At 41.5% G+C, this 26,724-nt stretch overlaps 2 protein-coding genes across 4 annotated transcripts; one reads left to right on the top strand and one right to left on the bottom strand.

Moving 5' to 3' along the window:
* Positions 1 to 1,001: 1,001 nt before the first annotated feature.
* Positions 1,002 to 22,674, top strand: LOC106654093. 3 transcript variants are annotated; one of them, XM_014373793.1, is made up of 5 exons: positions 1,002 to 1,081; positions 15,003 to 15,197; positions 20,738 to 20,976; positions 21,046 to 21,900; positions 21,970 to 22,674. In XM_014373793.1, the coding sequence occupies exons 2-5, from the start codon at positions 15,027 to 15,029 to the stop codon at positions 22,667 to 22,669; spliced, it is 1,965 nt and encodes a 654-aa protein (XP_014229279.1). In that variant the 5' UTR covers positions 1,002 to 1,081; positions 15,003 to 15,026; the 3' UTR covers positions 22,670 to 22,674. The 3 variants fall into 3 exon arrangements, with proteins under 3 accessions (XP_014229279.1, XP_023315239.1, XP_014229278.1); XM_023459471.1 differs by lacking the exon at positions 1,002 to 1,081 and adding an exon at positions 14,058 to 14,283 and having other exon boundaries at positions 15,006 to 15,197; XM_014373792.2 differs by lacking the exon at positions 1,002 to 1,081 and adding an exon at positions 14,058 to 14,283.
* Positions 22,675 to 23,104: 430 nt separating this feature from the next.
* LOC106654031 (sensory neuron membrane protein 1-like) lies at positions 23,105 to 26,409 on the bottom strand. Its single transcript, XM_014373719.2, has 5 exons — positions 25,655 to 26,409; positions 25,438 to 25,595; positions 24,411 to 24,610; positions 23,412 to 24,336; positions 23,105 to 23,336 (listed from the first exon to the last, which is right to left on the bottom strand). Exons 1-5 carry the CDS (start codon positions 25,766 to 25,768, stop codon positions 23,105 to 23,107), a joined length of 1,629 nt encoding a protein of 542 aa, XP_014229205.1. The 5' UTR covers positions 25,769 to 26,409.
* Positions 26,410 to 26,724: the final 315 nt, after the last annotated feature.

Genomic DNA, 26,724 nt, shown 5'->3' with positions numbered 1-26,724 from the left:
AGGGGTTTAGAAAGGAAATCGGTCTAGTAGATGCCAAGTTACAAACAAGTCTGAGCTTGGTTCATGAGTTCATGTTGCCTCAGTGTGCACGTCCTAAGCGCTCGCTGGTTTCTACGCGCTAGTTCAGAAGGCTGTAACTTGGCATCTACTGGACCGATTTTCTTCCTAAACCCCTTAAAATTTTTGTTTTTTGATGTACTTTCATTTGAACTAAGTTGCCACGTTGTTTTAATAATTTATCTCAGCAAAAAACTCGTATAAACAAATGGAAAGTACGTCAGAGCCATAAAATTACGTTTATACACGTCCACAGATTGCATTATAAACAATTTGACCTACATAAAAATTATGTTACATCATTCTGTAGGTTATTACCTTTAAAATGAGACGTCCAGGAGCTCGATCGCACTAATACGAGCAAAGTTACAGAGGTTGAAAAGTGAAAAAAGACGTATTTTACACTAATTATTGCATAACTTTTTTTCTAATGGACGGATTTTCAATTAATTTAATGGAATTTCTTTGTTTTTCAAAGACGAATAAAATAAAAACAAATTGTTTTGATCTATCTTCAATATTTTTCAATATATGGCTGTTTAAACAGTTAATTTGTTTATAACAAAAAATTGACCAGGATTTCGGCCTGGCGACCTTCAAATTCGGTTTCAGCGACCCAAAAAACATAGAAATCCGTCAACTCGCCGAGGGGATCTCGTAAGTCACCAGCGTCCGGACTAGTAAGCAAGCGAGCGCCTAACATATTTTTTGACGAGTCCAAGAATCATTGTCTACGTAATTAACAAAAAGTTTAGGTTACTTTATACTTATTTCAAAAATCATCTTTAATTTTTTACTTGCTTTTTAAATTTAAGTAATCTTGTACTTCAAGATTAAATACCTCCCATCGGTTATTTCGCCCTTTTTTGCGGTTAACATAAAAAAAAATACTAGGTAATACATAATTTACCATTTTTAAATTGACATTTATCTTCAGTACATCTTCAGTATCCACATCTTCAAGAGAAGCAACTCAACAGGAGCAGGAGGATGCAGTTAAAGGCATATTCATCCTCACGTAAAAGTAAACTTGTAATTAATTGATTAAATATAAGAAATAATAATTAATATAAATAAATTATTATAATTATTAACAATGAATGATTTTTTTATTATCGAATGAATTATAGTTTTTCATAAAACATAGCAATAGCATCATCGTAATTCTAAGAACAATTACTAAGTTGTGCTGTTACTATTTTAAAATCATAAAGGCCCATCTCGGGTTTACAGTGGGCGTTAATTTTATCTGGTCCAACAGAACGATGGAACATGAGAAAGTTTAAGAAATTCCGGCATTCCATCTGCCAGAATCGTTATTCATTTAGTATACTACTCTACACGCCTCCCCCACTCTTATAAAGGTCAAGCCGCCGAAAAACGAGTGAAAGTGAAAACTATTGAATATAGCATCAATTGCTCTCTGTAGGAGTATGACTGCAGTAGTACAACTGTACACCTCGTAGAAGAAACACGTGTTAGATTTTCATCTAGTATTTTTCGACTCAAAAGTTAATTTTGATTGACTTTTAATTTTACAGTTATATTAAAATCGTTAGCTTAATATACGCAGTTTGTAAAATAAAATTATTAAACACTCAAGACCAGAAAACAACTCAAAAAACATCTTGGAAATCATTGTCCAATAAACGAGTAAGTAATCAATCAAAAAAACACCATTTTTTCTTATTCATTATTTATCTTTTTAATTTAGTTGATCTTATTTACATTATTGTTTGCAAATAATGTTTCTTTCTTAATATATCTTGTTTATTCGTAATATATATTTTTTCAGGGCAGTTATAAAACCTGTCCACTAATTAAATCTATCGCACATGGCAGCATAACACGTGGTGTGAATGTCAAAAAAAAATTATTTTCCATTTCCTGAGCCTTTACTTTCATAGCGTATAATTATTTATCATTTTAATTTAGTTGATCTTATTTACATTATTGTTTGCAAATAACGTTTCTTTCTTAATATATCTTGTTTGTTCGTAATATATATTTTTTTAGGGCAGTTATAAAACCTGTCCACTAATTAAATCGATCGCACATGGCAGCATAACATGTGGCGTGTGAATGTTAAAAAAATTATTTACGATTTCCTAAGCCTTTTCTTTCATAACGTATAATTATTTATTTTTTTAATTTAGTTGATCATATTTACATTATTGTTTGTAAATAATGTTTCTTTCTTAATATATCTTGTTTGTTCGTAATATAATTTTTTTCCGGGCAGTTATATAACCTGTTCACTAATTAAATCAATCGCACATGGCAGCATAACATGTGGCGTGAATGTCAAAAAAAATTACTTTCCATTTCCTGAACCTTTACTTTCATAACGTATACAAGTAAGCCTTTGAAAATTGTATCACTTAATGCTATTATTCAAAAGTTTTTGTTAAGAATTTCACTGCCTATCCGATGGTACCAATATTTTCAGTCAATATTTGGGAAACCCTGTAATTAAATTTTTTAAGAATTTATGAAAAACACCAGCGCAGGAAATGGGAACTACGGCTGTGCGAGTATACGATATTTCGAGTTTTACTCGAAACTCGAACTCGACTCGCCGAGTTCGAGTACTCGAGTTTTTTCGAGTAATCGATTTTTTTTCGAGTACTCGAATTTTTTCGGGTACTCGAATTTTTTCGAGTAATCGATTTTTTTCGAGTACTCGCAATGTATTTAAATTTTAAGTAAATAAATGGTGAATCAATAGTCTCTAGACTCCTATTTTTGTGTGTATATGCTTATAAGTGTGATATTCGCAGCGGATTGGATTGGAAGAAGAAAATAATTTAATTGTACCGCACTTCATCGCACTTTCAAGCACCTACACACAAAAGGAAGGGTCTAGAGACTGTTAATTCATCACTTATTCTCTTAAAACTTAAATATATTGCAAGTATTCGAAAAAACTCGATTACTCGAAAAAACTCGAGTACTTGACAAAAACGCGAGTACCCGAAAAAACTCGAGTACTCAAAAAATCGAGTACTCGACTCGAACTCGACGAGTCGAGTTTTTTCGATTACTCGCACAGCCCTAATGGGAACATTTATGTGCTCTGATGGGATGAATTTTCTTCATATTTAGCACAGTAGTAAGCTTCTCTTATAAGAAGCATTGAATTTTTCTCTTTTTTTTTAAGAAAAAGACAAATTCAAATATATTTTTTCATTTTGTTCGGTACTAAATAGCATCATTTTTAATTTTTTCAGATTCCAAAAAAAATTTCGAGCGTCAAAAACACGAAATACATCTCTTCAATCAGTACCCTAGAATCGTACGCCACTGAATTGAAAATGGTTAAAAATTCTTCGCCCCCCGCCGTGTCTACAATGCCGCAGACGTATAGTCACTCTTACCTTCCATTCAAAGATTTCGATGACATGGGGAAATATTCTTCGGCACGCAAAGGCGCCGATTCTAAAAATACCCAAATCGATCGGGAATTGTATTCTGAATACGATTCTATCGACGACGCCGACCTCTGGACGTGCGAAGATAACGATTTCCACGGCCAGGTTAACTTCGACAAATTGAAGAGCTTGCGCAAAGACGTCAATCTGGAGCACTTCGACGAGAGATACCGATTTTACGAAAAGTTTACAAAATTGATAAGCGAGTGGAAGGGCAAACTTCCGAATCTCCGTGAGGTTTTCCGTAGCGACGAGATCGAAGCACTTCTCGTGGAGGCTGGAATCAACAGAGGGAGAACCTTGAGCAATTATCGAGGAAGACTGTTCATAAGGTTCGTGAAAAACAGCGGCTACAAGGACGAGCCCGAGCTCGGCGAGGACGGCAAGCCGTTGACCAATCGCGCCACACCGCTGCATCTCGCGGCTCGATACTGCCGCAATCCCACGTGGAAGGACATGTTTCGCGACTATCTGTTCGTAATGTATGACAGATTTGACGTGAACTACGTCGATCCGGAGACGGGACTTACGCATTTGCATGTGGCCTGCAAAGCCGGCTGCCTCGAGATCGTCCGTAAGTTCCTCGAGCTCGGCCAGGACCCGATGTGCCTGGCGCGCGAGACCTGCGAGACGCCGCTGCACTTCGCCCTGGACTGGGGCCACGCGGACGTGGTCCAGCTGCTGCTCGAGGCCGGCGCCAATCCCAATTTCCCCAATATCGCGGGATCGACGCCTCTGCACGTGATCTGCAAGCGAGAGTTCGAGTTCGACATGGCCGAGTTGTTCTTCGAGATGTGCGAAGCGGCGAATCGGTGGGTGCGGGTTAATGCCCAAGACCTGCTGGGCCGGACACCGTTGCAGTGGGCCGTGGCCAGCTGCTCGCCGCGGGCCGTCAAGGCGCTCGTGAAGCGCGGAGCCGTGCAAGGCTTCGTCTTCCCCGACGAGAAGCTCTTCGAGAAGAAGATGAAATCTCAGCATCCCGGCACGTGGGCCGATTGCAGATTGAAACTGGCCGCGGGCGCGATGCTGGTCGTCGAGCACCTGGAGAACGCGGGCTTCGAACTGGACCTGGAGGAAGCCTCGTTCGTAATGAGGTACTTCGAGAAGTTCGGATTGCTGATGTACTCGCCGTTCATTTCCGACGCGATGAACTTCGACGCAGCGTCCGTAAACAAGACGAAGGCCATGATGCTGAATCCGAGTCTGTCCGTCTACGACGCGATAATGATGGAGCCCGAGAAGGCGGTAAAACGATTCACGTGCGCGGACTGCTACAAGTTGGCCTGCGACTATTCCGTGTGGCAGTTGCCACCGAGGTTCTTCTCGAGGATCACCGTGCACCTGTTCGAGATAATAACGAGAGGTTACTTCCGCAAGTGGGAGGCCAATGCCAAGGCAGAAATGAAGCTCGCCAAGTTCAATGGGAACAATTCGTTGGAAACGATAATGAATATAGAGATGTACAGTGTTGTCCAAAAAGCCCTCAGGGTCACCGGAAGCGGAACAAAAAGTGTGTACGATTTGTATCTGCAGGGAAACACGTATACTTCTATATTGGACGATCTGCTTGCTCAACAACAGCCAACGGAAGAGTTGCCTGGACTCACATTGTTTGACTTCCCAGGACTTGGACCGGGAGATTTGTTGTTTTAATGTTGTACGAGCTCTCGACTCGATCGATATAGCTCTCATTCATTATATTTCTATCGCAACGAACGTGAACCGAGATGTACATACGAAACTTTTTTAATTTTTTGATTGCGTAATCAAATTGTATCATGACTCATGAATAAGAAAATAAATTGATAAAATTGAAATTTTTGATGGATTATTTTTTTTTATGTCACTGAAAATTGCTCAATCTTCATTTTCCAGCGATCACCAAATCAAACAAAAAGTTTCACCTCGGGGTTCGCTTAAAACGCGGTACCTGGAAACTTAATTTAACGTGAAAAGAAGTCAAATAATAGAAAGTGGCGCTTTAATGAAAAACTTTCCATTAATTTTAAATGAGGCTTTTCATCAATTTTCAATCGACTCTAGACATTTATGAACTCGTTCGCTCGATATTTTTCCCAAAAACTAGTGAAATTACACCTATAAAACAGCTTTTAACGCATTTTAGATTTAAATATCATTCAATACAAAACCGGAATTTTTTTGGCCATAGAGGGGAAATAATTAAATTTTACCATTAATATTGAAAATTTATTTGCTTGTGGTCCGAAGGTAATTTTCAAAAATTCGAATTTCTAATCCAAAAACTATTTGAAAATTTTATTATTATATTTGAGAGACAATATGGGCCGAAAAATTACATTGGTGTGGAGTAAAAGTACGCGCACACGTCTAAGACATAATAATATGCATGAAAATTGCCGGAGATACGGAACAGCTCTAAAAAATACGAGAATTCACCAAAGTCACTGCGAGTGAATTTTTTGTACGTACGTATTAAAAGGGAAATGCTGATACTACGCGCATATATTTAAGAGAAATTCTGCTGAAAAAAAATACAAAAAGAAAAATGAATAATTAATTTATAAAAATGATTAAAAATTTTATTTTCAATTAATTATTCATTTTTGGCAGAAGTTTTTTTAAAACAAATTTTAAATACATTCTCGAATTGTAATGTTATTCTTGGTACTTTTATTTTGAAAAATATTTAAAATTAGAAGCTACACTCGTGACGGTATAATTCCTTCATAAGTCGCTTTTGATTTAAATCCCATGCTCGTCCACGAGAAAAGCTCCCTCAGTGCAGTGAAAACTTTTCGTCTCGACGAGCCCAAAGCTCGTAGATACAATCGAGCGGGTCGGTAAGTGGCTCGCTTTCATCTCTCGAGCTTTTGAAGGTCGTAGACATGATCGAGCGCGCTGGTTACCGACCTACTGGATCGTGTCGGCGACCTTAAAAACCTCGAGGGACGAGAGCGCGCCGGTCGCTGGGCGGTTCGATCGTTTCACCGAGCTTCAGAAAATTGAAAACTAGAGAGCGCTTGCCACCGTGCGACATTAAATCGCTCGAGCCACGCCTATGATATAGGAGCGAGTCTGTGTGTGTGTGTGTAGCTTTAGTCGATCAACCAAAGCAAATTCAAAATGTTATATTATAACTACATAGACCATTGATTTTGGAGCACTCTCAAAAAATAAAATTCGACAGCGAATGCAGTGGCACCTGAAATGAAATCGCCCGAACCATGCCCATGACAAGCGCGAGGTCGTGTGAGCTAGATCCAGTCGACACACGAGGAACAATTTTTAATTTTTCTTTTACTTTTTTGTCGTTAATAGACTTTCGGCTTTGGAGCACTCTCAAGAAAGTAATTGAACAACGATCGCAGCCATAGGCCTCGTTGCATCTCTCGAATCATGACCATGAGATGCTCGAATACTTATTCGCCGTCTTGAATGAATCTGGGATAGTCGATATTTTCATTTTTCTATACCTTCAGTGGTTCAAAAATCATCAGATTTCGATAATTCACTTGAAAACCCATTCGACAGTAAATGCAAGCCTTCATATCAATATGATAAGGCCTTAAATCATGATTCGAGACTCGAAAAGAAAATTCACATGAGTGGAGGGCAAGTATTCGATTGTTGGCCGGCGTTGCTACGGCCAGCTCGAGCAGCACGCTATACCAAAAAAAATTATATTTACAGGTCGGCGAAAAAAATCATCTAACTTATAAAAAAGAGATGGACCTAAAAGTGAAGCCAATCTATTCGGCCTCTGATTGGTCGACTGACTTTTGACTCGAGTCGAAACGTAATAAAGTGACATCTACGGTCATAATAGCAACTTTTTCGAAACTGACTGAAAGATGTACGCGCACGAAGCGCGCCTGAAAGTTGCTAACCTCAAAACACAAATAAAAAAATTGATACGCGCGGAGCGCGTCTTAAACGTCTAGTTATGGTAAATTCAAGAGGTCTTTTGCCTTCATTATAGGTGCAAACACTGTCAAAAAAATTAGCCTTTTACTAGAATTTTTTTTAACCTATTGTTATATGCTGCGCTGTTATAACAGCAGCTCACTCTTTTTGTTTATTTATATAATATGTAAACAAGCCACTAGGTGGCGGACTTGCAAAAACTTGTAACCCACAAATGAACCGCGGCTGAAAATGCTTATTATCCAAGTCGAAATAATCAGAGTCACGATAAATTCCTTATATATGCGTATGTTCCATCTCCTCTATGAAAATGAAGCTTGCTAATGCTTGAATTACTTTCTGCACTAAAAATATTACACGTAACGTAGAGAATCATTAAAGTAATTTTTTTAACCCAAATGCTAATTGGTTGTGTTTGATAAATCTCAAATAATTAATGAACGAAATACCATGTAATGTTTGAAGAAATCCGACTTATAAATTTGCTTTAAATAGTCATTTTTTAAGGGCGTATAAAATTAATACAAAAATATTTAAATTTACGAGTTTCTTTTATTATTGATTTGCAAAATCGATTAAAAATACAATAATAAAAGTCGTACGAAAAGAAATACGAGTTTCAATTCTGACCAATGATCTTCGGCTATGCTTTTGGTGTTCGGCATGATAAAAATCTAAATCGAGATGTCTAATGTTTAATATCTTTCATTGCTTCGATGATCAAATCGAAAAGGCAGTCTCTGATCTCTCCTTCCACTGAGATGGCTTCGGCTTTGATGACTTTGTACGCTTCGTTTTTTTTGCAGTCGTCCAATTTGCTCGTCAATATAAGAGATTCGATTTTCAATTTCAACAGATCAAGTTGTCCCGGAGCCTTGATCCAAGCCATGTCGGCGGCAACTTTGGCCTGCGAGAATTAACAACGATTTTTTAAATAAATATAATAAATCATTATGAACGAGCCGAATTTGAATTTTTGAATCATACCTTGGTCAAACACTTGGCTACGGTGAACGACGACGAGAGGGTGGCTTCGTCGACGCACTTTTTAGCGTTGCTGGCTTGTTCGGCGATGGTGGCGTAGGTCCGGTCGAGCGCCTCTAAGGCCTCGTGCACGAGCTCGAGGGATTTCGACACATTGTCCTGCGAGCATGTGGTCGCTTCGTTTTTGTACTGAGAGTAGTTCATGGCTACCGCGCTGCCCTCTTGATCGCACATGGCGGTGTCGATCTTCAGTTTGGCGGCTGCCTCGCGCATTCTCGTCTGCTGGTCGCTCATGAGCTGAATCGCGAATGAGAAAATTGCTTAGAAAGCGTTCACGGAAGGAATTAACCGAGTACAAAGTATATCCACTCACTATTTCCAACATTTCTTTCTCGCGATCACCGTGGAATTTGGCGGCCTCGATCGATGCGTTTTCCATGTCTTTCTTAATCTGCTCGAATTTTTGGCGGTTCTCGTTCAGGGTTGGCTTCATGGTAGCTTCCACGTAGTCGATGAAAATTTTCAGCTGCTCCTTGAACATGCCTCTGCTCTCGACATCGTCTTTGGTTACTCGAGCTTGAGCTCCCTGCGAGAAAAAGTTTGTCTCACGAATAGGGTGAAATTCAATATTTCGAATACTCGATGATAATTTATACTTACGCAGACGAGAAAGAACACGGCTAAGGCAATAACGGACTTCATGATTGCAATTGTTTGTTGGCTACTGTGATTGAACGAAGCTAATCATCTACCTTTTATAGTCAAATTTTGTATTCGTTAACAATTGAAAAAAATAAGTGACGAGCACTTTTATCGATTAGATTATCGGTCTGTTTTAGCCGACACTCGATACGTATTAATTTTTAAATGTGATACGTCGACTTTTTCATTGTCTGCACTCTACATTTTTGAGATATTAGTGCAGTAAATTGACAGAGTCATGCTAAAATGTATACCATAAAAGATGATTCAATATCGAAAGCGGTTCAGAGACATTGATCGGGTGTCGTGATAAATGTTACTCGTACTTCACAGTTACCGAAAAGTAATTGTTATCTAACGAAATGAGTCGGTTGGAGCTATTGCAAAATATAAAATCGGAGATACTTGAATTAAATGCGTGTCATGAGATGGTGTTACATTCACCAATCCACATTTTGCGTTTCAATTAAGGATGCTCGATCCTGACTTTTTTCAATAAGATACTTGATTATTGTAATTTTTGAGTAACTAACAAATCTATAGTCAAATAAAAAATACCGATAAAATTAGCATTACCCAATGCGAGAAATTTGTTAGTCGGACTTTATTCATTGAATTAGACCACATCAAAGTCATTTGTGTAAAGCATCACATGATAAATTAGCCCTTCATAGTATTAAAATTAAAAAAGAGCGAAGGAGTATGGTGTATGATTAAATAAGTATTTTCAAAATGAAGCACAGAGCTCAAAAAATCGTTGAAAACATTTTTTTAAATTACTTGTCGAAAAGAGACCTTTGTAATGATGTATACTTCATTGAGAAAAAAACTGCTGCTAGTTGATTGTTGACTAGCTTCCTCATCGAAATATAATTTATCTGCAATTTTTGGTTACAATAATTTAGGTAACTGATAGATTTTTAAAAATCTTGCCAATAAACTAGAAAAACAAAAAAATTCAAAAGATATTAAGAATTTAATTTTACTTTGAGCATATCACTTCACTCATTTTCTACCAGACCTTTTTAGTCTAAAATTATAATTTGAATCATATTTTTTAACTATAAAAGTCTAAATATTTCTCATAAAGACTATACTAAACGAATTTACAAAAATGCAATATGCTACACGTAAGTTTCTGTTACGTATTCATTTATAGTTTATAACCTACGGCTAGATGGCGTACGACTGAATCCTCGAAAACTAAAAGAGAATCGGCAAAGTTTTAATATTATATTTCGCTACATGGCCGCCACCATTATTTTCGCTTAAAATTAGGTTTATGTGAAAGAACAAAAATTATCAAAGCTTAATGTTAAAAGTTAGTCACTGGTAATATTTTTCGTGATACAACAAGTAAACAATAAATTTTGATGGTCATGCCAATTTTTACTTTATTAAATTTAGACCGCTACTTGAATATATTATCTTCGTACTTGAGACGAGTGCTGATACGTTGATTTGCTCACGTATGATATAACACTTTTTTTTATTAATAAAATCATTCAGACATTTGTAATTGGGGGGTTTCGACGTTTTAATAAATGAAAAATTAGTTTGATGTATAAATTTATGTCATAACTTTTATTTACAAATTACATTAGTTTAGTCAATCAAAGTTAATTGAAAAATACAATTGGCACTCGGAGAGCATAAAAAATTACATTACAGTCATCCGCGATCGGTTATACAATATATGCGTGCTTGGTCATGGTTCAACGCAATTCACGACGTATATATCGTTTATTCTACTTGAGGTTTCGGAGCTTCCTCGACTCCTTCCACTGGCTCCATTTCCTCGACTTGGGGAACTGTGACCTGCTCGGAAGCCTTCACTTGCTCGAGAACTTTTTCGTAGATGCAATCCTTGGCTTCGGCGGTCAATTGTCTAGCTTCGGCTCTGAGAGCGTCGAAGACTTTCGGGGCGGCGCAAGCCTTCATGTCCTTGACCAAGTTGTCGAATTCCATGTTGAGGGACATGATTTTCAAGTTTCCAGGAGCGGATGCCCAAGCTGCGTCGGAGCTGACTTTAGCCTTTACAAAAAAAACAAACAAACAAAATTCATGAGTTAACGAATAATTCATCGTTTGGGAAATAACCGAATAATTTTATTTCATCTTACTCTGGTCAAACAGGCGGCGGTGTTCAACGATGTGAGGAAAGTGTGCTCGTCGACGCATTTCTTGGCCACGAGGGTATTGTCGTCGATGAGCTTGACGATTTCCTTAATTTTCTGTCCGACCTCCGCGGGTTTCTTCGCGAATTTCTCGGCTTTCTCCGCGACGCATTTGTTGGCGGCTTCGACGGCTTCGGCGACGCGTTCGGACATTTCGATGGTCTTTACACCGCACTCCTGTACGTCGATTCCCTTGGCAGCCTCGTAGATTCTCTCATTTTGACGGACCTATTGAAAAAATAAAACTCAGAAATGAATAAAAACCCGAGGGTGAATGAGAAATTTTCCTTACGATTTCCAAGATTTCATAGGTGAACTTGTTGTTAGCTTCGGACGCTTCCTCGGATGCGTTGGCGATTTTCTTGGTCAATTCGCTGCTCTCATCGAGAGTCTTGTAGAGGGCCGGCTTCAGACTGGCGTCGACGTAATCGATGAAGACCTTGAGCTGAGTTTGGAGCAAACTGCTTCTGGTCACCACGTCGTCGTCCTGCTGGAGTACTCCAGCTTGTGCTCCCTAAAAAATTGATTTTTTTTTTTTTTTAAATTGGTACTTTCCGTGAAAATTCGAACTTTCGAATGCGAATCTATGTGTACTTACGCAAACGAAAGCGCACACGGCGAAAAAGACGAAAGCTTTCATGGTGATTTTTTTTTTAGTGAAATATGCAAGAGATATTCGAACTCGTTGCCGAACTGACTGGTTAAGCCAAGAGCGCCCGTCTTTTTATATACAAAAATCTGGTTCACTTCACCAAAAGCGAAAAGACATTAAGATTAAAAAATCTTTTATTTGCGATTAAACAATGATTAACATTAGCTTGTATAGACTCCCTCGGGTTATCATCGTCAATTGTTATACACAAACGCGAATTTCATAATTCTGCTCTATTATTAAATAATTTTTAATTGCTCATTAACATTAAGGCAATAATGTGCTCACGTAGGCCAAGACCCACGGAACAATGCGTCGAGTAAATCAAGCGTAAATAAATTATATTTATGATTCATCTTTCTTCGTGTGCCTATGTATAAATTTTGACATCTTTTCCTTGTGATATTTTGCCGCTCGTTATGTATTTTGCGGAAAAAACACCGATGGAAACGTCCATTGTGTACAAAAAGTGTTAAGCTTTTTTTTTCCATTGGGTCGATGGCAAATTAGCACCGAATAGATAAAGCTAATGTATCGATTACAAGCTCGGTTCCAACTATACACTCGAGTCGATTGTAGACCCGTTGACAAGAAAAGTAAATATTGTGAAAAATTCACTCGCATCGTTTGAATGATGTTATTTTAAACGTAAGTGACGAAATTTCGATTAATCGAGCCAAACGCCACTATTTACAATTCGAAGTATGAAATAGTGTATTTTTTTTAACAATAAGGTAACTATACCATCCATGAATAATTTTAGAACTTATGAAAGTTTTACATATATAGCGAATGAAGGGCAAGCGGCCATGAATTAACAAAATAGGAATATCAATATTTTCTAATTGATTAGAGAAAATAACATGAATTTTTCCTTTTCCATAAACTTTGTAAACTATTCTTTCTATAATAGAGTTTAATTTTCAATCAAAATGACCTATATTCAATTATATTTTTCTGAGAATATAAAGCATATAACAGCACGAAGAGAATTGCCATCGATATTTGCGATTTCTACGAGAAATCGAGAACTAATGTCCTAATTGTTGACATTACTATAGTACGGCTGCAACGGCGATGCTTTGCTAAGGGCGCGGCCTCTGTTGATTAAAGCTCGTTACAATTATGCGCCGACGTTAACCGGTAAAAAAAACCGGTGAAATGCAAATTAAATTTTATTTCAAGCATCGCTAGTACTCCAAGCTCGAAATATTTAATTTTTAAATTATAATTATGTCTACGTTTGTCACTTTCTGGGAATAAATCAACGAAAGCATCTGTGCGCGAGTAAATCGATTACGCGTAAAGTACATGAAACCCATAATAAAGCCTGCGTACAGCGCTACATCATGGAGTATCCGGTTGCGATACATCAAGGGGTTTTAGACTCTTCTCGTTCATTATCTATTAAATCGGGCTTATCAGCTCTCAATGAATTTATTGGCGCGCTCGCACACGTTCGCGTTTGCGAGAGGCAAACAATATATAATTTTTTCCGCAAACGATAATAAATGTATAGAAGATTGCATCCTAAATCGCGACTGTTCGAGAAATTACTTCAAACAAAACGCACGTAGTGCTGAGATTTCTTCTCTCGAAAAATTTACTTTTCGCGTGCCACCCCCTTAAATGTGCGCGAGAAGAAAATTTTCCACATCGAGACGCATCATCAGCCGCAAGAATTTCTTCGCCCCCCTTCATCCCCTTTTATACACATAGCATAGTGCGGTGACGGTGGCGGTGGTGTTGGCGGTAGTTCGAGCGAAAACAGAGAGAGAGGATGGAGAGAAAAAGAAAATACGGAAGAACACGCGAAGCTGTACATAAGCGCGCGCGCGAGGATGAAGTGCGGCGTGTCTCGAAGCGCAGGCGCGACCTTCCGGTCCAGCAGCAGCAGCAGTAGCAGCAGCGGATAGCGCGATTTTCACTCATGCTCGCGAGTCGAGTGAAATAACTCGAGCCGGTTCGAGCGAGCGCGTGGTACATAAACGCGTCCCTCGCAGTCGTCGTCTGGTGCACATCGTCTCGTCATCTCTGCTCTTTCGATGCCAAGGAAAAATCGAGATTTTTGTTTCGTTCGTCTGTGTAATTAGTGCGATCGTTTTTGGTCGTTTATTATTATTGATTTAAATAATGTTAATTCATCGGGGATGCACAACCTCCTGTGCGTTGTCGACGACGAGACTCAACTCGATGGACCACGACGATAAGTTCGTGACGCGAGTGCGCAAACGATCGTGCGAAATGATCGACGTGCAGCAGCAACGGTGCTCGATCGCAGCTACCACCAGCCTCGTCGTCGTCGTCGTCGTCGAGTGAAATGAAATCTAGAATCGTTTCGAGATAGGAGACCATGGCAGAAAGCGAAGATACGGTAAAAATTCATCCATTTTGAACAAAAAAAAATTCGCGTCGGAGGCTGCGTGGAAAATTTCGACGAGCTTTTTTTTTTGCCATATACCTCAGCACTGAAAATAGGATGTATGATTTTCAAAGCTCGTATCGTTGTTTATTATTTTTTCACGTTTCGGGTCATACTCATTATATTCGGAAATAGCGACTAAAAGCAGTATATTATTACAAATGAAAATAAGAAAAAAAAATATGAAAAAATCTGAAAGACGCACACACAGACACACACTCACAGAGTTTAGTTGCAAAGCTCGAATTACCGCACTTTGAACGTTTTTTGACTATTAAATTTTAACGAGAAGCATTTACCTCTACTCGCGGTTAGTAGTAGTATATACGGCTAATAAAAATTTAATAATAGAACGCGTATACATCGCAACAATAGATATTCGATGTAAGTCAAGTTCTCCTTTACATCCTCGAGGGGCCAAGAAAAAAAATGTAATAAACGACGTCTCTTAATTGGCAGTTCACAGCTGACGGTCTATTAGAAGTCTAGTCGAAAAAAAAAATTGACCCAGGGGGGAGTAAAAGTCACGCGAAGGATTAATAAACTTCTGTCTCGCCCCGCCGACGAAAAAAAAACAATCAAGACCATAACTTTATTTTCGTCACTCGATAAAAACTAAATAATAATTAATACAACATTCCTTAATCTATATATCGATGAATCTTCCGCAGCAGTCGCTGTTGCTACGTCGCCTGATGGTCTTCGGCGGAGGTCATCATTATACCGAGGCCGATCATCGCAGCAACCTCCTCAAGGACTATCCGCCCTGGCTGCTGACGTTCGCCGCGGCCTGCTGCGTCCTGTTCATGCTCATAGGCATACCGGGCAATCTTCTCACGCTGTTCGCTCTCTTCCGCACGAAAAAGGTAACGAAGATGCGTAGTTTTTTTTTTTGCTCTCTCAATTGTACAACGATATCAGGACCATGACGTAAGACATGACCGTGTTGACGATCTTGCGGGAACGATAAAATAGGATCATTTTGTTTTTTTTTTTTTATGTTTCGATTCGCGAGATAATATACCGATTTGAAGAGCTCGAAGTTCAAAACGATCGGTCCGGCCATCAGTCGACACGGCTCGGCGCTCCGCATCATCGCGAACAGCAGCAGTCTTCTCGCTTTCACGGGAAACTCGTGCCAGTTGCACGCGTAGCTGCGCACACACAAAATCATCAGATAGCTTAAGCAATAAAATCGAAACGTTCGAACGTGTTCACCTCAGATCCAAAATGTCGCTGCTCGAATTTATCAGCAATTGACTCGGCCAGCACAAGAAAAACGCGAGGCCTATTAATAGGCTGAACGCGATGCCCATTTTCAAGGCCGCGAAAGTGTCGCCTTTCGATTCGCCGACCATCTGTTCGCAGAAGAAAAAATAAATTTTTTTTATTATTTATCGCGCTATTTGAATGAACTGCATATACTTGCCATTGACCCCGATATGGTCAACGATATGACGACCAGTATCACGGCACCCAGAAGAATATCCGAGCTGGCGTGAGTGCAGAGCTCGTTGAAGCTGCAACAATCGGAGAATTTTCCAAAATTAATTCATCATATTTTAATTTACGAGCAAATCCGCATCACTGAACTAAATGTTATCTTGATGACTCTTAATGAAGCCCATGAGCGCCGCGTACGCGTCCTCGATCAAACAACGCTTTTTACGCTCGTCGCGCTCGCTGCCGCAGTGATTTATCGTAATTTTCACCAGCGAATCCAGTCGCATTCTGCGAAATCATCGTTTCAATTACATCATCCGTTATCTTTTTATTTACGTTTTTTTACTTGGTAATGCGAATCTTGGCGAGCAGGTGAACGATCAACGAGATGGTGCACGAGCAGAGCGCCCCGGCCAAGATCGACAGTATCGTGGCCATGAAGATGGTGTAGTAAAACACCTGATAGAGATACTTGTCCACGTCAATGAGTCTGGTGACGTAGGCGCAGGCGCCGGACTCGAAGCTCGTGTTCAGCAGCCGATTTAAAATTTTAGGCACGACCATCGGGGCTATGACCCAGCCGATGTGCGACAGATAGATCAGGCCGATCATCGCCTGTATCATGATCCGCGCGACGTTGTAATAGCTCGCCAGCAGCTCCTTCTCGTCCTGCTTGTCGCAATTTTCCAGAGTCAAAAAGTCGACGGTGACCTTGTTCCTTATTTTGCGAAACTCGACCTGTCGCCTCAGACAGCAGATGTAGTAGAAGAACGTGAAGCCGAGGATGAGATTCTGAAACAGCAGGTCGCCCAGGATGGATAGATTGAGCTTGGGCTCGGACAGCTCCTCGATCAAGCGCAGGATCTGTAAACATAATTTTACGATGGAATATTCGATTTGCATTTCGAAATTAGATCTTATTGTTTATTCACTTGGGTCGAGAAAGCGAAAGACATATTGATTAAAATGACGGATCTGGCGATCGTTCGAGCTTTTTTACTTTGGTACACCTGCAGACCGCACAGATTCATCACCAGGTCGTGCAGAGGCGGATCGAAGGACTTGATGTGACTCTTCACCACGGCCGAAGTTACGTGCGGCGGCTCCATCATCGTCGAGATAGATCCTCGCGATAAGAAGCGAAACAGAGGCACTGCGGTTTTCGAAGTAAACAAGACCTCGTTGCGATGGGTAGAAAAAAGAAATAAACGTCGTCAATTATTAAAGTGACCCGAGCTTTTTACGTAAGGGCAACAATGGAGAATCAAAAGTTCGTAACAATGGGAGTTGTAAAAAATTGACCAAAAAATCGCTTATAACCGCTATTCGTCGCAAACAAAGTTTATTTATAGCTCCGGCCAACAGGTACACACGCACGCCTGTGTGTATAAGTTCGTATATAAATACAGCAGTATTTATGCATAATTTAATAATTTTGCGCGCCGTTTCATTAACGTGTATTATAACCGGGTAATGAGTTCTCGTTATCCAACAATGGTTTCTCGTTGACTTCTTTGTAACAATTACCCGTTTTATAATAAGGTTTGCTGCAACTATACCTGCGGAAAGAAAAAAAAATGACATCGATATTCGTCGTTTCCTCGCTGTTTATAGATGGACTAATGTCCCGTAATTGTCGACGTAATGTAAACTAGGGTGCGTCGATCTGCGTCCGTAATCGATCATATAAAATTATGTCAGCGTATTCCAAGAACCGTATCGACAATTTAAAATTTTTCATTTTTTATTTTTCATTTTGCAAAAATTCAATCCTACAACTTCGAAATCGTAATTTCAAGCTTTCACGCGTTAATAGCAACACGTGCAAAGCTTCGCGAAACCGACGTACTCCACGAATATTATAACCCGTTTATGTAAGAGACTCGTAGTAGATATATCGCACAGCAGCAATGGAAAACGTCATCGGCCCGCGTACATATATAAGCCAGTGGGAGGAATCGAAGCGTCGATTATTATTATCGAACGACTGGTATTACGCGCCTACGTCACGCAGTCGCGAAATCGCTATTTCGGCTTTCGTACATATATACCTTATGTACACATTAGACGGCGTGTCTACGTGCTTCGGCTCGCGAAGCAGCCTAACCGTCGATATACGTATGATTTGTATATAGGCGAAGATTTTGAAGAAACTTCGATGACTTCGGACGTGTATACATCATCGCGTCGTGCCTCGCGCATTATACCGAGAGCTCGCGTAATGAGTTTTTGTGTTTTTAAACTCGTTACTATTTTAAGTTTGATATTTCTTGCGAGCTTGCGGGTTTGCGGCTCGAATGCACTCGCCGCTGCTGCTCCCAGTTGAGGCGCATCGAAAATAAAAATGATGCGCGCGAGTTTGAGAAGCTTCGATTCGAGAGCCCATGTGCGATTTTACCGAACTGTCCCAATTTTGCTTTGTGATAGAAATGGAAATTTTCGACTTGCTAATCGCATATAACTAAAATTGATTGATAAACGTAATAATGAATCTGATAAAAAAAAGGATAAAATTATCAAAATCGTACCTGACTTATACAATTATATTGACTTTGCCACTTGCAGATTTACAGATGAACCTACTCGCCATCTAGTAGTGAATCCTGGATTTAATTATGATTGAGTTCTTAAAATTTTTTTTTGTCCATTATAACGCAAAAACTAAATCATTATTTCAACATTAATTTTCAATTAAATTGTTTAAATTTGAATAGAGAATTAAGTTTTTTCGAATTATTTTTGCAATGAAAAATAATTTGTGTAATGATTTTAACGAAGATCTCATGGAAAATTACATCTCAAATAAAACTCAAAATCGATTACTTTAATCTCAATGTCTAATTTGGCATTAAATCTGCATGTTTCGGGTTTTTTTAACAATGTACTGCACGTACATTATTATTCATTATCGGCTGTCGATGCTCCGTTGAACACACGCCTATGAAATGTATGACGATAAATTCAGGCCGTGTCGTCTCTTTCTTTCTCTTTCGTTATATATGAACGTTGGATTTATAAATAAATATGTGCGAGTGCGCGCGAGCTTGCAAGAAGATCATGAATTCGAGGCGCGCTCAGATATGGACGAGTGCAACGACCTTTGCGCAAAATTACGAATCAACTTCGGCTGCCTCGCAAGTATTTCATAATAAATTGATGATCTTTAAGATTTAAGAATTTTTCACGCACGACCGTTGGCGTTTGTACGTGTTGCCAACTTGTTGTTTTTGGAAATTTTCTTTATTATTGGTTAAAAAATGTATGAAAATTCAAACGCAATCAATACCAGCTTCCACCGCTAGATGGCGAGTACCTTCATCGGTAAATCTGCAAGTGGCACAGTCAAAATAATTGTATAAAACTACATGGATACTTTCATCAACGGAATCACTTCATCGAAATCAAAGTTATATAGACTCAATTTAATATACGATTTACGTTAAAAACATCTAAAGTTGGAAAAACTAAATGAAAATTGATGTGAATCAATATAGAATTGAAAACATCTTACATTAAATTGAATGTGATGTTATTCATGAAAAAAATGAAGTCATCTATCACGAAGGAAAAAAACTTTCTAGACTTTTACATAATCTTATAGTAAATATAACGTTTAATATTTTATACTGCAAGTTACATGAAATTCATTAGCCTGTAATAGGAGAAAAGTAGAAGTAAAAAAACATTCGGTTGAAATTGAATTATCAAGTCTATTTAATAATTAACATCCATTGTACAACTCATCGTATTATTAGCCATAGCCGGAATGAGACACGTTTACACGTCATAAACTGCACCGAGACATAAATAAATCCGCTCGTTCGATTGAGTGTTATAAAAAGCAAAAAAAAAAAAACAAACACACAAACAATCAACAACAGCTCCAAGCAATTAAATCACCGTTCGTTTGACTATGAAAAATTGGCCGCTTACACGTATTGCATATTTGATACGGCGCTATATCTCACGTCAATTAAATCCCGCGCGCGCGCGTATTCACGAAGATATCGATTAAGTATCGCGTCGTCGTCGTCGTCGTCGTCGCTGCCCAGCGTTATAAATGGCAATTAATTTTTACACATCTCGCTCGCTGAATTATTGAAACGTAACGCGGCGCGCGACGGGGGAGTATATGGTAAAAATAATGGCCAAGATTCCCTTCCTCCCTCCCTTCGTCGTAAAATTTTTTTTCTTTTCTTTCCTTTTCTTATATGTTCGTAACAGCAGTAGCAGCAGCTGTCTAGCGCATGAAAAAGCTCGACGAAGAGATCATAAAAAGATTTTCTCTCTCTCTCTCCACCCACGCGTGCTCTATCGCTCGTAAAAGTAAAAAATTTTTTTTAAACGAGACCTGCGTGTTTATAGACACGTATATATACAGAGAAAAATCCGCAAAGTTGCGAGCTTGCGGTGAGCTTTCAGCCATCACAGCAGCAGCAGCAGCAGCAGCTGTTTACAATAAATATTTATCGAAAAGCGCGTGGGTGCGAGCAACAATGCGTACACATTTGAGGGGTATATACTACGTACTACATACATATACACCTCATCGAGCCGTCGTAAGAGCTTATAGCTCGAGTCGAAAGAGAGCCGCGCGGTATACATAAAGCAGAAAATTCACTTGGCGCGCGCGACCTCTCGAATAAGAGCTACTGCCAAGATGCGAATCGATCGTAGGCTATAGTTTTGTATGTTTATATACTCTCACACCCGTAGTATGTATGTGCGTGGGTGTTTGTGTATCTATATACACATAGACGCGATTAATTCTGCGGTTCAAAGCGGCGGCTGCGAAAAGCTCCGCCGGAAAATTAAGACGTCGAAGCGTACACATATATATATACGCGCGATACAAATCGTGCGTTGCGGTCGCGCCGAGCTTTCGCGGAATTTCACCCGAATTTCGATTAAAATTCTCTAAACCGTATGAATACCACCTCTCCTATAATTCACTCTGTTGCAGTTCAAAAACGCGACCGCCGTCTTCATCATGAATCTATCACTGTCCGACCTGATGTTCTGCTGCGTGGTCCTGCCGCTCGCGGCCTCGATGTTCTGGCACGGGGTCTGGCTGCACGGCGCCTTCTTCTGCCAGCTCTTCCCCTTTCTGCGCTACGCCCTCGTCGCTGTAAGCCTGTTCACCGTACTGTCCATCACCATCAATCGCTACGTCATGATCGGCCATCCGAGACTGTATCCCAAGTAAGCTGAGCAGCTAGTTCCGCGCATCTCCGATAAATTCATTTCATCTTCTATAATTATTCAATTTAGAATCTACACGCCGAGAAATCTGCTCTGCATGGTACTGTCCACGTGGGTGGGTGGCTTCGGCGCCCTGCTGCCCACCACCTTTGGCGTCTGGGGCCGCTTCGGCCTCGATCCTGCGATCGGCAGCTGCTCGATCCTGCCCGACGCCAACGGGCGCACGCCCAAGATCAGTCTGTTCGTGCTGGCCTTCGTGGCGCCCTGCCTGTCCATCGTCGTCTGTTACGCGCGCATCTTCCACATAGTGCGACGCACCGCCCTCAAGAGCCGTCGTCGAGACGCTGAACAACAGCAGCAGCAGCAACGTCGAGATGCAACCGTACCCCCGGCGGTGATCGCCAAAACTGAATTAGCGACGGAAAAAACAATTACGCTGGCCAGGAGTAGGAGAAAGAGCGGCTCGGCGCTGAGCTGCCAGCTAACGACGGCGAGCCACACCCACGACACGGCCCAGACCACGACGTCGCTGTGCTGCGAGGCGACCTCGGCCCAGTCGTGCCCGCCCAAGATCGAGACCCGACGCTTCTCCCTGGCGAGGCTCGTGGGCAGTCTTCAACAACAAGGGACGATGACAACGAGCAACAGCAACTACCTGGAGGCCACGACGACCAGTACGCACGAGACTGCCTCGGCGGCCTCCTCCAGCTGCGACGTCGTGCTACCCGAGCTCAGGATTCAGGACAATGATAATTTCACCAAGAGTCTGCAGGATTTTCCGTACATTGACGTGCCGCAGCAGTCACAGCAGCAACAACAACACTTACAGTCGAGAAACGATTCAGGCCTGATATTGGACTCGAGCTCATTGCCGGCGGCCGTCGATCTGAGCTCGAGATTTCTCAGTCCACCGATCACTTACAGGTATAGGTAGCAATCGACAATCGTTGTTATAGTTTTCTATTTTACGATCGATTTTTGGTGTTTTCTCAGATACGAGGACACGTCGGACGACTGCGCGAGCTCGCGCTCGGACTCGCCCTCGGCCTCGGATCGTCCGTCGCATCGACGCTTCAGCAGCGCGAGCAGCTACAACAACCCTTACAATGGGGGCGGTGGTGGTGGAGCAGGAGGAGAAGATCCGAATCACACCAACGATATCCGCACAGCTGACGACAAAAAACCAGCGGCGGTAATCATCTCGATCGCCGGCGTCGATCATCATCATCGTCACAATCATCATCACCATCATCATAATCATCGCAATCGTCGTCATCACAAACGACGTCGATCGAGATTTCCGAGTTTTCGCCGAGGGCACAACAACAACAACAACAACCACGACGGCACCGGAAGAATGACGGCCAAGGACAAGAAGCTGCTGAAAATGATCCTGGTGATATTCGCGGCCTTCCTCGTCTGCTACCTGCCCATCACCATCAGCAAGACCTTCAAGCTCAACATACTCGAGTGGCGGGGCCTCAACATCGCCGGCTACATACTCATCTACCTCACTACCTGCATCAATCCGGTGATCTACGTGGTGATGAGCTCCGAGTATCGCCACGCCTACAAGAACATGCTGCTCTGCAGGATCAAGGATCATCGCGATAATTCGCGCGGAGAGAAGCAGCAGCAACGACGAAGGAGACGGAGACAGGCGGCGGCACACAGACACAGTGCGAGAAAGTGATTATTATTTATGCACTTATTATTATTACGCAAAGACTGAGTGTGTAGTGTGTGTGTTACGAAGAATCAATAAGTAGATAAACGCGTCGTTTTGTGATTGAATTATTACATATAGTTTATAATTATTATAACACATGACAGTTGTAAGAAAAACAAAATCATAATTGTATCAGAAGTATTCGAGAATCTTTCATAAAAAAAAAGAAGGAAAATTTTCTCTTTTGTGTATTATCGAAAATAATAATCAGAATGTCTTTTGTTTCGTACAATATTAATTACAACGCGGAATCGAATCGACTGCCCACCCGAGCACAAAACAAAAAAAAAAGCTTTTATATCTCTCGAATTAACGATAATTAGTCTACGTATATTTATATGAATAGCACAGCCGAGGCGTCGTCGATTATTATCGTTATTATTTTTGTATATATATACTCTAGCGATTGGGAAAAATTTTCGTCTTTATTATGTCGAAGGCGGACCTCTGTTCCTCGCCCGACATCGGCGACACCGATCCGCTGCCGTTGTTGTTGCCCGTAGCGGCGGTGCTGCCGAGCTCTCCGTTGTTGGGGTACAACGACGACGAGGATCTTTTCTCGTTGTAGAGCAGGAGGCCGGCGTAGCAGCACATGCCGAGGCCGGCTATGGTCGTGCACATCAGAATTAGCCTTGCGGACAATTACATTACACGCGTTAGCATATATAGGGAAGAGCTTTTTTAATTTATACGATTTAATACTCACTTGGACAGGCCGATGATGGCGTGTGCAGCCACGATCATGACGACGAACTTCCTCGGCAGGTCCAGGGTCTCGTCGACCCAGACCAGGGGCAGCAACACCTCGGGGAATCCCCGCACCAGCGGCACCTCCTGCACCGGCTGCAGCTGTATGTTGAGCTGAAAGCGCAACCTGGCGCGCACCGGCGTCCCGATCAGCGGATCCACGTCGATCTCGATCGCGTGCTTGGCCTTGTCGGGCTCCAAACCCGAGCCGATGGCACCGAGAAAGGCCGGATCGGCCAGATAGAAGTGCGGATTGCTGACTACGAGCGGCTGACCCTGACACTTGAACAGATCGAAGACGCCGCGACGCGGACAGGCCGTCCTGCCGCCCGGACAGTAGCACTTGTGCTCGGCCTGGCCGAGGCCGTCGACGCCCAGGTCGGTGGTGTAGCGCAGCAGCTGGACACAGAAGGCCCCGAGGCCCACCTTGGCCACGAAGCTCGCCACGAGGCTGCGACAGAACTGGGGCGTGTAGGTGGTGAGCTGCTCGCGGCCACCCCGATCCAGGAACGGATGAAAGAGCGAGCCGTCCGTGCCGTGTAGTCGATCGCAGCCCTCGTCGTCCCAGATGGTGAGCTTGGTCCTGTTGTCGTACGAGACGATCTTGGTCAGGTCCTGCAAGTCGCGTATACCGCGCTTGACGCGCACCCGTGCCTGGGTCGCCGTTCCGTTGTCCGTGCCGAGGAACGACAGCGCGTACAACTTCTTGCCGACGAGCTTGAGCCGGAGATGCTCGTACCTGTCGGCGATCTCCTTGCAGGCTATGGCGCCGGCGAAGTCCTCGACGTTGCAGTCGATCAGCAGGCCGTCGAACAGCAGGTCGCGCACTTTGACCCGGGCGAACGCCGACTCGGGCTTGCGCAGGATGCTGTCGAGCGCCGGAGCTGCTCGCGACGATGATGATGATAAAATATAAAATTACTCTAGTTTTTTTTTTTGGGCTTTAAAAATAACTTGCCCACGAGGAAGATGGAGTCGGGCTTCATGCGCAGCACGCCGTTGATCAGGCCGACGGCGAAGAGATGCGGAATGACGACCTCCTCGTCGCCGGTGTAGTTCTTGCTGCGCGCCGCGTTGAAGCGATAGGTGCGCTTGGACAGGTACGACACGCTGTCGTCCTCCTCGTGGTCCTGCACGCTCGTCTTCTCGATCCATTCGCTGGATCGAATCCGTTAATTTAGTTAATTTCATTTCCTTGTTCATATTTTTTCGTATATGGGCTATATCGCGTCAACTGTCCCTCCCTCTTTTTGTTTTGATTTTTCATATTTTATTCTGCTTTCCGAGAGTGAATGTGAAAAAATGATTGAAACATGATTTTTTATGTAAAATTTGATGAGGAATTCAAATGTGACGTCAAAAATCATATTCATACACTCCAAATACCTTAATTTCTTACTTTCAGCCTCAGTGGCAAAAATAAACATGTTCGTATCCAGCGATATGGCCAATATTGTAATATGTTTAACGATACACCAAAATACAACTTCTGATAAATTTAGGTAGTTGGCCGACGAGCAGAATTCATTATTGAACATGATATGAGTCAAGAATAGAGGAAATCTAGAGAAAAATCATGTTTTATTGGAACATATGAAGGTCAATAATGAAGTCTGTTTGTCTGCCAACTACCAAAATTTATCAGAAGTTGTATTTTGGTGTATCGAATACCATATTACATATTACACTATGATGAACATATTACATATGACTCGATGAACATATTACACTATTGGCCATATCGCTGAATACGAACATGTTTATTTTTGCCATTTAAGCTGAAATTTAGAAATTAAGGTATTTGGAGTTTATGAATATGATTTTTAACGTCAAATTTGAATTCCTCATCAAATTTTATATAAAAAATCGTGTTTCAATAATTTTTTCATATTCACTCTTGGAAAGTAGAATAAAATATGAAAAATCAAATTACAACTCTGATCCAAGGGGAGGCAGTTCACGCGATATAGCCCATATATACTCACTCGTAAACGAAGGGCCCGATCTGCTGCAGGGCGGGCTTCTCGCCCCGACTGACCGAGGCCGGATTCGTCACGTTGAACACGTAGATGTGAAACAGCAGCGGGAACGGATACTTCTCCCACATGCCGCGCATGGGCCAGCCCTTCTTCAACGCGACTTCCTGGGGCGGTGAAGAAAAAACAACAAAAATCGGTAAAAAAAAGCACGTAGTATACTCACGTGTCTCAAAATTTTCCTAATCGAGATCGGCATCACGACGAGCAGCCAAGTGAGCGAGAAAGCGAACAGGGCGACACCGTAGATGGCGTATTTTTTGTAAGCCACCAGCTTCATCTCTTTTTCTCGATTGTCTCAGCGATATTTGCTACGATGCCCGACGACGTTGGCTCGACGCGATAACTCGCCGATCGTAATCGAAGTCATAATTGCGACGACGATCGTCGATAATGATTAATTCGGCCGACGCTACGGGTGTCGAAATAACGCGAGCTGCTGCGGCGCAGCGGCACATCGAGACAACGAAAAAACGAGCGAGGATATATCGAGAAGGAAAATAATAACAACGAATGTGAATTTGAATAATTGAGGGCGAAAATTGTTATCGACGACAAAGTAGCTTCCGATAAAGGCCAGCGCGATTTCGCATGGTTGATTTCAGTATAAATAGCACGTGGATAATTTGCGAGAGAAGGAAAATAATAAACCGATGTGCATGGATTATTGCGCCGTGACGCGTAATTGCTCGCGAGCTCGACAAAAATTAATCAATCGATCTCATTGGACCAATCGAATTTTTCATTTTTTACCGTAATTCGTTTCTGAAATGAACGTAGCGAGAAAAGGGGGAAGAGAAAAATCAAAATAAAAAAACTAATCACGCAATCGCGAGAGTCGCGCAAGATAGAAGCAAAAAAAACATAGGTAATAAATAAAGAGAAAAAATCAAAGCCGTTCTCGATGCGACTTGATGCAGGCAAGAGCGATGGCACACAACTGTCAGTTTGTAGCTGGGCGCGCGATAGGAAAATTGGATGTGAATAATAATCCATAGATATTACTTTGACTCCGATGTATGTACGTGAGAAAATTGTACAAATGACGCTTGTAGTTTCTTACTCTTCTTTTTTTTTTCTTTCTTTCGTTATTATTACTTCTTCCGTCGTTCGCGCGCGTATAGCGATAATCGATAAAAGAACCTTTTGCGTCCGTGACCGTCATCGTGTTGCGTATATCATTGGTTGTATGCCGCATCGAGTGCAGTGTGTGCTATGTGTGTCTTTCGCGCGTGC

Source organism: Trichogramma pretiosum, unplaced genomic scaffold, assembly GCF_000599845.2.
Source record: "Trichogramma pretiosum strain Unisexual culture from Peru unplaced genomic scaffold, Tpre_2.0 scaffold61, whole genome shotgun sequence".
Classification (NCBI taxonomy): domain Eukaryota; kingdom Metazoa; phylum Arthropoda; class Insecta; order Hymenoptera; family Trichogrammatidae; genus Trichogramma; species Trichogramma pretiosum.
The sequence above is the reverse complement of the archived record's forward strand: the minus strand, read 5'-3'. Positions and strand labels throughout refer to the sequence as shown.